The sequence below is a fragment of the Puma concolor genome, chromosome A2, assembly GCF_028749965.1.
Source record: "Puma concolor isolate L17-30 chromosome A2, mPumCon1.1.hap2, whole genome shotgun sequence".
NCBI classification, from domain to species: Eukaryota; Metazoa; Chordata; class Mammalia; order Carnivora; family Felidae; genus Puma; species Puma concolor.
This window is the reverse complement of record NC_141668.1, coordinates 153,883,906-153,898,815: the sequence shown is the minus strand read 5'-3', so window position 1 is coordinate 153,898,815 and position 14,910 is coordinate 153,883,906. Positions and strand designations below refer to the sequence as shown.

At 43.8% G+C, this 14,910-nt stretch overlaps 1 protein-coding gene across 4 annotated transcripts in view; it reads right to left on the bottom strand.

The window, feature by feature from the left end:
* The window catches only part of IP6K2 (inositol hexakisphosphate kinase 2), a 30,998-nt gene that overhangs the window by 3,355 nt on the left and 12,733 nt on the right, over positions 1-14,910 (bottom strand). For 3 of the 4 annotated variants that reach the window (XM_025915734.2, XM_086698274.1, XM_086698272.1), the window contains exons 2-4: positions 5,060-5,391; positions 2,899-3,121; positions 1,837-2,012 (exon numbers count right to left, since the gene is read on the bottom strand). In XM_025915734.2, the coding sequence (XP_025771519.1) occupies positions 1,837-2,012; positions 2,899-3,121; positions 5,060-5,261 (601 nt within the window). In that variant the 5' untranslated portion in view covers positions 5,262-5,391. Of the gene's footprint in view, positions 1-1,836; positions 2,013-2,898; positions 3,122-3,211; positions 3,906-5,059; positions 5,392-14,910 lie in introns of those variants that run through there. The other variant, XM_086698273.1, reaches the window with a different exon arrangement.

Genomic DNA, 14,910 nt, shown 5'->3' with positions numbered 1-14,910 from the left:
TAAGGCAATAGCAACACAGGCAAGACAGACAAATACTGCACTTCCTGATGGCCACTACCATTTCCAAGAGATCCTAGCTCCCACCTACCCCAAAACTGAACCTAAATCTGACCAAGCCTCTAGATCAAATTATCAAAACCTAAAGGAAACAAAGAGAAAAGAGTAACATGTAAAAGACCACAGGGATGTAATCAGTAAAATTCAGATGGTGGGAAAGTTTAGAAGACCTAGTTTCTTTGACAAGAAATTTCCAAGATGAAAAAATAAAAAGGGTATTTAAAAAGACTTAAACATTTCAACCAAAAATGTGTGGACTTCACTTGGCTCTCCATTCAAACCAACCGTCAGTAAAAACATATTTATGAGACAATTAGGAAAATGTGGACACAAACTAGATACTTGACAATAAGGCACTACTGTCCAGTTTTAAGGAGCTCACATCTTAAAAATACCCTTGTCTTGGGGCGCCTGGGTGGCTCAGTCAGTTAAGCGTCCAACCCCTGATCTCGGTTCAGGTCATCATCTCATAGTTCTTGAGTTTGAGCTCGCATCGGACTCTGAGCTGACAGTGTAGAGCCTGCTTGGGATCCTCTCTCTCCCTCTCTCTCTGCCCCTTCCCCACTCGTTCTCGTTTTCTAACTTAATTAAAAGAAAACCCCTATCTCTTAAAGATGCATGATGAGATGTGTATGGATGCAATGACACAGGACACACTTCAGAAAGAGCTCGGCTGGGGGCACCTGGGTGGCTAGTCAGTTGAGTATTTGACTCTTAGTTTCAGCTCAGGTCATGATCTCATGGTTCATGGGTTCAAAACCCACACTGGGCTCCATGCTTACAGCACGGGGGCCTGCTTAGGATTTTCTCTCCCTTCCTTCCCTCCCTCTGGAAGAAAGGAAAAGAGGGGAAGGGAGAGGACAGGAGAGGAGAGGAAGAAAGGGAAAGGGAGAAAGGAAAAGAGAAAGGGAAAGGGAGAAAGGGGGAAAGGGAAAAAGGGAAAGGGAGAAAGAAACAGCTCGGCTGGGGGATGCTGGGTATAAGAGACAGTCACGGCCCAAAACTGACATAAGTAGGTTAATCACCGAAACTGGGTGACTGGTACTTGTAAGTTCAAAGTATTATTCTATGTTTAATATGTGTAAAATTTTCCCTAGTAAAAAGTTAAAAAAAAAAAAAAAAACATACTCAATTCTGAGGAACTACCCCCTCAAGATTAAAAAAAGAAAGAAGGGGCACCTATGTTTCAGCTCAGGTCATGATCTCACGGTTCCTGGAATAGAGTCCTGTGCTAACAGCACAGAGCCTACTTGGGAACTCTCTTTGCCCCTTCCCTGCTCATGCATGCACATATACTCACTCTAAAAATAAATAAACTTTAAAAACTAAATAAATTAATTAAATTAAAAAGAAATCACTAAGTGAAAAAAAAAAAGCTGGGGGGTGGGGGGGAAGCCCCATGCTTTATTCATGTGCCAGTCTGGTGAACCAGGATTGAAAGGTAAGCACCCATCTGCCACTCCCATTCTTGGCAGGAAGCACTATCTGGATAGGGACTTCTGTAGGAGTCTGAAAACACAAACCAGCCCCTTGCACTCTAGGCTAAAGCCTCCCTGATGCAGGTTGGTCCCTCCATGAGGTGGCCCTCAACCGCCTCCCCACCACCTGTATTCCCAGACCAGCCCTTGTTCCTGAGGGAGTGGTATTTGCCTATGGTTACCACAAAGGGTGCCCTGGCACAACCATGACTAGAAAATAAACCCAACCTCTCTGAGCTCCTAGGATCTCACCTACCCTCCCCTATCCCCAAGGCAAAGATACCCTGTGAGCAAAGGATACTGTATTGGTTCCGATGTTTTGCATTCTCCTTCATTCTCTGTAACTGTTGCTGGTGACACTTCATGCTCCAGGGGTTATAGTGTTTAAGCTGGGAACTGACATTCCCCTTTTTCTCTACGCTGTAGTACAAGACTTCAGATTTCTTTAGCCACTCAAATTCTTCTTCTAACTTATGGCTGTAAAGAGACAAGGAGCCAATAAATCACAACATCTTATCAGAATTCAGGGCCAAAGAGGCATGAAGAAACTTTTGGAGTGATGGGAAGTTTGAGATCTTGATGTGGTGGTGGTTTTAGTGTACACATTGAACACTTCAAATGGATACATTTTATTCTAAGTGGATTATACCTCAAGAAAGTTGACTCTGAAAAAATTAAAGGGCCAGATCACTGTTTTTTCTATAGCAAGAGAACCTAAGATGCAAGAACAGCCTCTGCCTCCCCCACTGCACACCCCCCCACCCCCAAGCAACCCTCACTGCCCTTTTTTTCTAGGCAGTACTGTCCCCTGGCTTCTGCTACATCCAAGTTCCCTGATTCCAAATGCTGGAGACTGGGAAAAGCTGAACTGAAATCCCATGGGAATAAGCCCACCTACTTAGCCACATTATAAACACTTCTCAATTTTTATATATTATTTATATTTTTACCAGTTCTGCCAAGAACCGGCTCTTGGAAGGCTCTGTGTCAGTGGATCCTACATTCCGGGGATGCCCAACTGACCATTTTGTCTCCCACCATCAATGAGTAACTTGAGGTGATGGGACAGTTCCCACCTTGGCCACTGCGACATCCCCAGGACGTAGCACAGGGCCTGGCACAGGGCAGCTGCAGGAGCAATGAGTGACTAAAACTCTTTTACAGCTGCCACTGTAGCTGTTTACCCAAAATGGCATGACCTAACCGAGAATCATTACAAAGAAGCTGCCATGTGGGACCTGGCCACTGAGTGACAAGGCACCATCGTTTGAGTCTCTAGCTCCAGACGACCGGACTATAACTAAGATCCCATGACACCTCCCCTCCCATAGAGTCCAGGGTTCCCCTCTCAGTTTATACCCACCTTTTCATCTTCTCCTCTTTCCGGTGCTGTCTCACCCAGTCCTTGGGGCTCTTTTCTGTCTCTAGGACGTGATGTTTTTTGTTTGTCCACCTCAGAAGCTTACTTTTTGGTTCACAGTCTGAATTGTCTACACTGTCCACAATTCCGTGGTCCCCTTTTAATGGATATGCTATTAAACACAAGTTCCTGTCTTCATCTTCTTCAAAGCGAACTGATACCACACCTGGAAGGGGGGTGAGGAGCAGAAAGAACTTTTAATTCCAAAGATGATGTGTTATAAATAACATGATTGTAACATTTGGTTTTTTCTTACCCTGTTCCTTAGTCTCTATGTTGCCAGAGGCCCCAAACTCATCTGCAAACCTAACAAATATCAAAACAGCTAGAAAAGATGACACCATACAAGACAAGCGATTAGGGAGCAAACATGGCCGAGAGTCTTCCTCTCTGATGCACTCAACAAGGCAAGAGCCAAAGAATTACAAGACACATTTTTCCATTATTGAAAATGTTTATTAAATTTTATGTAATTCTTCTAATCCTAAAAGAGACGTAAAAACATTTGCTCTTTATATCTCACGGGAATTTTTGATGCCCTAAACAGAAACTCCGGCGGCCTGAGACTTGCTTTAGAGCAGAGCCTGAACACTGGGAACAAAGGTTTGCCCTGAAGGGTAAGAAGGGTCCAAGGGTAAGGGAAGACTGGGCAAGCAAAACAAAATAATAAAGGAGCAAACAAAACAAACCACACAGCACAACAGACACCCTAGCAAAGGCTTCTTGCAGCACCCCCACACGGGTGGGCACCCCAAGCCTTTTGTCCTCAAACATGTTACTTTATTGGTCTTTGCAGTCACAAAAGAACAAAATGAACACAAGGCAAATAAGGTTGGGCCGGGAGCACAGACGCATGGTGGCCTCGAAAGCAGCTCTCCCCCTTGAGTCTCTAGAACCTGCCATGTGTAATTAGACAGTCTTTGAGGAGGGGGCTGTCAGGTGGGAGCGTTTCAGCAGGTGCCGACGAGCGCCTTACAACCGACTGGCTGAACACCTTTCCTCCCAGGCCTCTCTGGCCTGGGATCACTCAATTTGCTCAGTCCTTGCTGCCCGCCCGCTTGCTCGCTTGCTGCAGGGGAATGCGTGCTCAGAGAGAGATGACACTTCTGAGGTGGTCCCTGTCTTTGGGCGCAGAGGAGCAGAGGAGCCTGGGTAGGGAATTCAGGGGACCACACTTCCCTGTGGCCACGGGGAAACAACCAGGGGGAAAAGGGGGACAAGGGTGGCCAGCTAACAAGGGGCCTTTGGCTTTGTCCTGGAAAAAACAACAGAGAAGGACCAAGTGAGGGCCTTCAACTCCCCCACCCCCAACCACAACACACATGCATATTCACAGAGTACAGAGAGAGGCGCCCAGTACATTCTGTCTTCAAAGAGCATGTTTCAACAGTCCCAGAAGAACCTAAGTTGTTCAAGAGTCTTTTGTACAACCAGGCAATGTAAATTTAATTTCCTTAATGGGTTCTTTGATTTACAAAATATCCCCCATTCCCAGGAAAGTCCACACCATGATGATGGCTAATGCTGTCCCCCCAAAAATGCATTACAAAAAGAAAGAGAGAGTCACCATATGTGAATCAAAGAGTTGCCAAAACATTGCAATTTCAGGGACATTCCGTAATAGCAAAGGGTTTCAGCTAATCAGCACAGGCCTCCCACTCCTGCATTCCATCTGACTCAACCCTGCTCCCAGCCTACCTAATCACCAGGGCTTCTGGTTTCCTGGAGGACAAAAAGCAGGCGGCAAGCATTCTGGGAAAAATCCTCCCAAAGTCTTCCCCCGCTGTCTCCCATGGGCGGGGGTGGGGGGACTCCTATGGGGTACTGTGATCAAGAGATACCTGAACATAAAACACAACTACACTTCCACCAAAAATAAACTCAAAACAAATCCACAAAACAAAACAGAATTAAGCAATCTTACCAGGGCTTGCAAACTGAGGGTGTGAGGTGCTGGGCTGAGGGCCAAGAGGAGAAGGGAAAACACAGAGTGGGGAGGAAGGAGGGGAGGGCTCCCGGGATAGCTGCCCGCGCCTTCCCCGGCTGCGAAGTGCCGCCTTGCATCTCCTCGCCAGCGGAGACCCCTATGGCAGCGGGGGCTCACCTTTGTACTGGGGAGTGAATTTGCGCATCTCAGCTGGGAGGGTCTCGTAGAACTGGTGCTCCCTCGGAACCAGGGGCTTGCATAGGGTCGTCTCATTGAAGCGGAGCACGCATGAGTGCCCCCCGACCTGGTGGACAAAGGGCTCCAGCAGGACGCCCTTGGTGCGGGGCTCCACGTCCATGGTCCTGAAGGCTGGGCTCATCCTCCAGACGCAGGCGGCAGGAAGAAGGGGGAGGCGGCGGGGTCCAGCGGCCAGCGAGTCCTCCGTCCGTCTTCTGTCCGTGCGTCCGTCTGTCTCGCTTTGACTCCTCAGTCGCGCGGGCCAGGACGCTCTGCCGGAAGCAAAGAGAGACACTGGCATTGGAAGCGGCCTGGAAACCGCCTTAGAGCCACTAGCCTTCCTCCAGCGGAAAGACAAGCAGCCTGTGCTCTCGCCGGGCCCCACCCACGCCGCCCACCCCGGCTCCGCCTTCTCCCGCCTTCTCCCGCAGAAACAAACAGCCAGAGCTCCCGCGGGGCGGGGCCAGACGCCGACAGGCAGCGACTGGCTCCGGGTGTACCCACACAGCCAGTGCCCTCCCACCACGACAGCGGCGTTAGATGGGCGGGAAAAACGCAAAGCCACATAAGGTAAAGTCCCATTTCAAGGCTAATAATTCAGATTAAATCTTACCATTTTCTAATAAGATTAACTCCATGCATATATATTTTTAACTTTATTTTTTAGAGTAGTTTTAGGCCCACAGCAAAAATGAGAGGAAGATACACTGACTGCACACATAACCACCTGCTCCCACACATGTGTTGCCTTCTCCATTACCAATATTTCCCACCATAGTGGTACGTTTGTTACAAATGATGATGAACCCACAATGACACATCATCATAGTTTACATTAGGGTTCACTCTTAGTCGTTAATTGTACTTTTATAAAATGCAGTTAAAAGGAAAATCTGCTTAGTCACCATCTAGTAAGATCTACTCCCCCAGGGTGTCCACCCCCCACCCCCACCCCAAGGCCAAAGACAAGCCCCATTAACCTTATTAGCAGTGGAGCTTGGGCCTAGCTTTAATGATTAACGTCTGTATCTAAAAACAACTGATCAAGGCTGGCTAACTCCATTTAAAAAGATACACGGTGTTCTAGGTCACTGACTATTTTTATCAGTTCTATCCTGATCTCCAAAAGCTGGGGCACACCTTTAAACCAAAGCTGTGCTCCTACCGTAATCAGGGCTCTCATCCACTCTGAGGTTTAGGCCTTAGACCTGACTTTGCATCACTAAACACCCCAGATCTTAGCAAAGCGACCTCTACACAATTGTTAACCACTTCAAGGCATGTCAAGCTAGGTCTGTTTCCTGTCTATAATTTACAGACTACATGGTTGCTACTACCACTACTTAACAGCATGTAGGCCATTTCATCAAACATACAGGGTTTTGTTTTTTTTTACTTTTTTTTTCTTTTATGTTTATTTATTTCTGAGACAGAGAGAGACAGAGCATGAGAGGGGGAGGGGCAAAGGGAGAGGGAGACCCAGAATCGGAAGCAGGCTCCAGGCCTGACGTGGGGCTTGAACTCACAAACTGTGAGATCATGACCTGAGCCGAAGTCGGTCACTCAACTGACTGAGCCACCCAGGCGCCCCCATACAGGGTTTTTAATGGCAACTCTTCCAGTTTCCATTACCCCAGCTGACATGCTGGGTAAGAATAGGTCTGCTAAAGATGGGTCCACTGTCCTCTAAGGTGAGTAAAGCACCTATTAAATGTTGTTGGCTCATCACAGGAACTTACCTCATTTGGTCCTTGAGATACCTTCTGTGAGGAAGACACTATTCTCTCTGTTGCAAACAATGACACTGCTTTGGGGAGGTGAGGGAAGGGCCAGGGACAATAAGCTCCCAAATGAACCTCAATCTTTTGGATGCCGTCATAGGGCCACCTCTAGTGCCCAGGGTCTCTGGCATTAGTACCTTCATACAGTACTCCTACATCCATGGGACACTTAGCCTGTTGTGAGAGTCCCTTCACCATGTACTTATATTTTTTATTTTTTAAGTTTATTTACTATTTTGAGAGAGAGAGAGAGAGAGAGCGCGCACGTGCACGCAAAAGCGGGGGATGAGCAGAGAGAGAAGAGAGAGAATCCCAAGCAGGCTCCACACTGTTAACGCAGAGCCCCATGTACGACTCAACCTCATGATCTGATCATGACCTGAGCCGAAGTCAAGAGTTGGATGTTCAACCGACTGAGCCACCCAGATGCGCCCCTATGTTTTATATTTATATTTGTATTATTTCCTATGTATTTATAAAGTTCTCTTTAAGAGTTTCAACTGGTATTAATCTCTTTTTAGAGAGAACTGACTGTGGGTGCCAAATGCAAAGAGATGAAAATCAAAGGTCCTGATTCCTCTCTTGGCACCACCTTCTCAGCATCACAGAAGCCCTCAGGAGGGCAAGTGCTGGGAAGGGTTCTGTGACAATCAGTTCAAAGAATGAGTACATTCCAGACATTCCAGACTCTCTCCAGAAGGTGGAGCTCTGGTATACTTGGCCACACAAGCCCTTTCTCCAGGTTTACACAGACCAGTTCATAATAACCCACTGAAAAGACCTCAGGAGTACGAGCAATACCAAAGGAAAGCTACTGTACTGACTCACAGTCGGTCTGCCAGTAAGTACCCAAGCACGAACCAGGTACCATAATTATTAAATTGTTATTGCACAAGATGCTCCTCATGGTCCAGGCTTTAGAAACAATCCAAACCTTTCATACGAGTATAAACTGCTTTCGTTGTCAGTAATGCTAACACCAATGCAAATCCCTTTCCAACTCTGTCCAAGATTCCTTAAATTTATTCAATTAAATAGAAAAATATCTCTCTCCAGGCATCTTTTACCCACCTCCACCCCAAAGCTCAAAAACAAAAGCCGGTCCTTCATAGCACTCTCTAGTATGGTGCAGGAGTGTGGCTAGAGGCCAAAAGGCCAGGTGAATGTCTCCATCTACTCCCAGGTCCTCAGTGTATTCATTAGCTGCTGGGTATGACATGGCATCTTGCCACCCTCCCTGCAGCACCCAACTCTGGCAGTCCGTAGGACATTGCTCACTGGAGAGTAATCATCATCTTGGGTAGAGATGCAAGAAAAATAAGGCCAACCCTTGCCTGAGGCAAGCTGATGACAGAGGAAACTGCCAAATGTGAGGTGATGTTAGGGAGACAAGTGATTATCCTGTAATGAGGTGAAGCCGGGTTCCAGTCCCACTTCTGCCACTTGATTGCTTAGAGAAAGACTCCAAGTCCCTGGCTCCCTCTGGGTTCCAGTTTTCTGGTTTCTAAAATGGAGAAGAGAGGCCTGAAGTAGATCTCTACTCTGTGGGTGGTGTAATGCAATTAGTGAATACTAGTTTGTTTTAATCATATAGAAAAAAAATAGGGGCACCTGGGTGGCTCAGTCAGTTAAGTGTCTGACTTCAACTCAGGTCATGATCTCATAGTTCATGAGTTTGAGTCCTGCATCGGGCTCTGCACTGAAGTGCGGAGGCTGCTTGGGATTCATTCTCTCTCTCCCTCTCTCTCTCTCTCTCTCTGCCTGCCTCTCCCCCACTCACTCCTCTCTGCCTTTCTCTCTCAAAATAAATAAATAAACTTAAAAAACAGAAAGTATCATTGTATTGCACATAATAATGTAAGTCCTGTTTTGTGATTGTTTTATTTCAATTATGTTCAATCTCTCAATATGAACATATGTATGGCTTCACTGTACTACATATTTCTTACATTTGGGGTGCAGACAAAGAAGTGGAGCTTCCAGTCTAGCTTCCCTTATAGGCCCTATCTCTGTGGGAAATTGAAGAAATCAAACTTCCCAAGGATTACAGAGCAGCGTATTAGTGGCCTCAACCTGGCCAGAAGGAAGAAAAGTACCCAAAACACCTGCTTTTTCACCTGCTCTTTCTCTGTTCCACATGTGGTTTGAGCAGAGGGTTCTCTCAATGGTTTTTAAACATCCAAAGTCTAAGGCCCAGTTTCCCAAGAATCCTAGAGTATTAATGGTTACTGAGATGTCCATGCAATGTGTGGACCCTGTACCAAGGGGGGGGGGGGGGGTGGAAAACAAAATACTGCCTTCAGATTTAGCATCTATTTTATTTTCCACATTGCCTCACATTGGCCCATGAACTCTGAACAGGTAAGGAAAACAACATAATTCATCCTAGGACAGGACACAGATTTCCTCCACAGTCCATCTCCCTAAATCTGTCAAACTGGTTGAAGAATTTACTGGAAACAACACCTTAATAATCTTAGCTTCTAAAATATTGCAAATAAAACAACTATGACTCATGAAAAGCCCTGAGCCGTTAGCTCACACATCTAGAATTTAGTTTAATGAGGCTACAAATGGAGTCTGCTGGGGCCACTTATTTGCCTCAAGAAAAGCCCCAGGGTTGGATAGTGATAGGGAATGTTGTGAGGCACACTAGCCTGATGGTGGAAAATCAACACTCACCATCTACACCTGCTCTCCCTGAGCCCCACAGCCGCCACCATACGGCATCTGCACATAACCCATGACTCCACCACCAGGGTCAGTCACTGAACTCTTAAACACTGCTGGTAGGAATGCAAAAAGGTAACAGCCGCTTCAGAAAACAGTTTGGCGGTTTCTTAGAAAGTTCAACATATACTTATTATATGACCCAACAATCCTACATATGCATATGCCTAAGAGAAATTAAAACAAACGTCCACATAGGCTTATACATGAATGATCATAGAGGCACTATTTACAGCAGCCAAAAGGTGGAAACCCAAACATCCATCAAATGGGTGAATGAATAAACAAACTGTGGTATATCCATATAATGCAATATTATTCAGTAATAAAAGTGAATGTACTGATACATGCAACAACAAAGATTCATCATAAAAGCATCAGAAGTGAAAAAAAGCCAATCAGAAAAGACTATGTGCTATAAGATGCCATTTATACAAAATTCTAGAAAAAGCAGAACTATAGAAAGTAGATAGGCAGTTGCAGAAGTAGAAGAATAGGATTTACTGCAAAGGGGACCAAGAGAACTTTTAGGGGTAATGACAGTGTTTTAGCTATGACTGGGGCAGTAATTATATGACTGCATAAATTTGTCAAAACTCATAAAATTAGACTTAAAATTGATGAATCTTATTGTATATAATTTACACTTCAATAAAGGGATTAAATTTTTTCTTATACTTTTTAATTTACCAAATTTTCATAAGTATATATTATTTTAATAATCAGAAAAAAATTGTATTTAAAAAGATCGTATTAGCTTTTAAATAGTTTCTACATGCAAATGCACTGGATGAAATTTACCTTCCCATCTGTTCTCACTCGGGTCATTTGCCTTACACTGAGCATCTTTGAGTCACTCCTGCCAAGGTCAGCCTGCGTCACCATCTTGGTCAAAGTGCGGACGCCTCCCTTTCTGTGAAGGCATTGCCAGATGGTACAGACTTTCAGAGATAGCCAAATTTCCCCTTGTAAATCCATGACACCCAATGCTAATCCTAAAGCCATGTGCTCACTTTGAAAGCCTAATTTTTATGAGGCTCTTAATACTGGCAGACTTTTTTTTTTTTTAAGTTTATTTATTTATTTTGAGAGAGTATGCGCATGCGTGCGCAAGCTGTGGGGAGGGGCAGAGGCAGAAAATCGACTCGGGGCTCATGACCTGAGCGGAAATCAAGAATTGGACGCTTTGTCCATCGATGGATGAATGGATAAAGAAGATGTGGTATATATGTACAATGGAGTATTACTTGGCAATCAAAAAAAATAATGAAATCTTGCCATTTGCAACTACGTGGATGGAACTGGAAGGTATTATGGTAAGTGAAATTAGTCAGAAAAAGACAAAAATCATATTACTTCACCCATATGAAGACTTTAAGAGACAAAACAGATGAACAGAAGGGAAGGGAAACAATAATATAAAAACAAGGAGGGGGACAAAACAGAAGAGATTCATAAATATGCAGAACAAACTGAGAGTTACGGGAGGGGTTGTGGGAGGGGGGATGGGATAAATGGGTAAGGGGCACTAAGGAATCTACTCCTGAAATCATTGTTGCACTATATGCTAACTAATTTGGATGTAAATTTTAAAAAATAAAAAATAAAACAAGTTAAAATTTAAAAATTGTAAAAAAAAAAAACCAAAAAACGAATTGGACTCTTAACCGACTGAACCACCCAGGCGCCCCTACTCACAGACTACAACCAATTGCATGGTTATCTCTTTTAATTCTTATAAAGTCAAAGCAAAACATCCTTTACAATCAAGCAAAACAGAAGCATGAAGGCCCTTAATAAGCCTTTCTTGTAAAACACCCAGAAGGAAAGAAAAATCAGCATCAAGTCGGCTCCTCTTATACTAGCTTCCTTGTTATTTCTCAAACATGCCTGGAATACACCCACCTCAGAGCCTTTGCACTTGCCATTCCCTCTGCTTTGTACACTTCTCCCCTGGGTACCCCCTTGGCTTACTCTCTTACCTCCTCAGCTCTTCATACAAATGTGACTTCTTTAAAAAAATTTTTTTAATGTTTATTTATTTTTGAGACAGAGAGAGACAGAGCATGAATGGGGGAGGGTCAGAAAGAGAGGGAGACACAGAATCCGAAGCAGGCTCCAGGCTCTGAGCTGTCAGCACAGAGCCCGACGCGGGGCTTGAACCCACGGACCGTGAGATCATGACCTGAGCTGAAGTTGGACGCTCAAACGACTAAGCCACCCAGGCGCCCCAAAATGACTTCTTTAATGAGGCCTTCCTTATTAGCTACCCCATCTGAAAGTAACATATCTCCCTGTCCACACTCCCTTATACAACCCTGCTTTATTTCTCTTTAGTACCTATCACTATGTAACATACTATGTTTTATTATTTGTCTTGTTTATTTTTTGTTATCCCTGACCCTGACCCCACCAAAAAACAAAGGTCCATAAAATCAGAGATTTCTGACCGCTCCGTTCACTGCTGAATCTCCAGAGTCCAGAAGAACACGAACAGAGTAGGCACTTCACAGGATGTGCCTCAAAATCACTACTGCGTCATGAACACCTGTCACACACAGATTAACAAGAGAACTCAAAAGGCAACCACTGCAATTATCCAAACCCAAACCAATCATACATACAGTGGGTACAATTATTAAAACGAGGCATGCAACACACTTTACAAAATGTATTCTGAGCACCGACTGGTATTAATTTTGCATTTATAATTCCCCATCTATCAAGTCTACAATAACTGAGGAATATAAATGAAGGACTCTGCACCTAACACTCATGTGGGACCTGGTGATGTGGAAACATTTCATGTAAACAAAGCTTAAGCTCTTAATGTAATGACAATCAACTTCCTGGAAAATTATCTCTTGTAGAAAATCAGGCAGGGAAAGAATGGTCACTGAAGAATAAACTTTAAAAATGTGGCCTCAAGAAGATTAAAATTCTATCATAGTTTAAAACAAATATACTAACTAGCAATCAGAAATTGTGTTGGTTCAAAGTTCACATCCCAAAGACTCAAACCTTTTACTTTGCAAAGTTATCACTACAAGATGATCATCCCCATCTTTTGCAGGCAAAGCAAAGAATGGCCATGGGTTGGTGCTGAGTCTCTGCTGAAGGCCTCTTTCAGCAACACTGGTGGGTCTGCCATCCAGCTTTATTTAAGTAAGTTATCTCAGCAAGACAATGCAGAAGGAAAATCATTCCCTGCATGACCTGGACTTCTGGGGAAGCTGGGTACCAGATGAGGCACAACCCCTGATAACAAAATGAATACACAAAAAGGAGTTTTAGCAAAATAAAGCCAGGAAGTAAGAGGAAAGCTGTCAACATGTGCCTTGTGGGAGGCAAGGATAGAGGCTGACCAGATTGACCCATCTGAGTACAGGGCATCAAAGTACCAACCTCAGGAAAACTCCCACCGCTGCACCACAGAGATCAAGGTATCTCTTATACCCCATTGTGATCGCACTCACTTCCATGTCAAGTAACAGAAGAGTGCATGATGAACTATCGAGATATTATAAAAAGTTTATCAATTTTACAATTTTTAAACAATCTGAGAAAAAATGCTTATGATATACTCTTTTAAATGAAAGCAAGATATAAAAATTGTATAATCTATATTGTCTCAACTATGTCCAAAGAATTATAGAGAAAAAGACTGTCAAAAAGTACCAGCTATGCTACTGAATCATACAATAAAAATGGTTAAAATGGTAAATTTTACGTAAAGTATATTTTACCACATACACACAAAAATTTAAAAAAGTACCAGCTACTCACAGAGGTCATGGCTGTCCCACCCCCTTCCAAGGCCCTTTCGTCACTGCCACTGCATTAAAAATGCTGTATGCCTTGGGACACCTGGGTAGCTCAGTCAGCTGAACATCCAACTCTTAATTCTGGTGCAGGTCACGATCTCATGGTTTGTGAGTTCCAGCCCTACATCGGGCTCTGCACTAACAGCGCAAAAGCCTGCTTGAGATTCCCTCTCTCCTCTCTCTGCCCCTCCCCTGCTCGCACTCTCTCAAAATAAATAAATGTTAAAAAAAGACAACTTTATTTCTTTTAACATTTATTTTTCAGAGAGAGAGAGGAAGACAGAGAGAGAGAGAGCATGAATTGGAGAGAGGCAGGGAGAGAGGGAGAATCCCAAGCAGGTTCCACACACTCAGCACAGACCCAACACAGGGCTCAAACTCACAAAACTGTAAGATCATGACCTGAGCCAAAACCAAGAGTCAGAGGCTTAACAGACTGAACCACCCAGGTGCACCTAAAAATGGCAACTTAAAAAAAAAAGTTGAATGCCTCCAAGTCTCCCAGCTCAGGTGTGAAAAAAACTTGATACAGGTTTCCCAAATTTGACAACGTTCTAAAAATTTACATGACATAGGATGAGTTGTGAAGCTGAAAGAAACTGTTCTAAGTTGTCAACAAGAGAAAGCAGATGAGCATCAACCTAGGGGAGCAACTGTATGCCCTTTCTATAGAAACATTATAACACTGTTGTCACTGAAGAGGTAATCAAAATGCTGCCTCAAAATGTAGGGGGAAAAGTATTGCAGTTGTAGTATTTGTCTGATTTTGAAATGTGTATCTTCTGATTTTTTTTCAATCTAAACAGATCCTCACTTTCCTACCTACTTGGTTTCATAATTGTAAATTCTTTTGTTTAAAGATGGCAGTTATAATTATATATTTATATAAATAAATTATATATATATATTCATATTACATTATATAAACTTCAGACAGCACAAAACCTGGATCTGCCTTGTACCAAGTAGTAAGATGTTATTCCTTTCTTTTCAGTTTTCTAAATGTCCCAAACTTCTTGAAATAGTCTCAAACTCAGAGCATATATTATCTTTACAACAGGGAGGAAAAATATTAGAGGTGAAAAAAGAAAAGAAATCACTAAGACTAAAATAGAAAAACCCAGATAGTTGTTTAGCTCTTGAAGGTTTTAAGCTCATCCAACACTGCCCTAGCCCACACTGCATGCTCAGAGCTCCACTCCATGATGAAGACCCTGGGAGATGGACCATATGTTAACAACCCCCACATACCCTAAGGTGTATACAAGGTGTTGGAAGATCAGAAAAGGAAGTAACCAACTCCTCAAACTTCAATGACAACGTGATACAAACATGCTAGAGACCAGAGCTCCCATTTTGGAGCACTTAGTCTGTTCTGTAACACCCTTGCTCTTACAACAGCCCTCTGGAGTAGACATGGCCATGATGGGCATACTGAGGTGCCAGGTACTGAGGT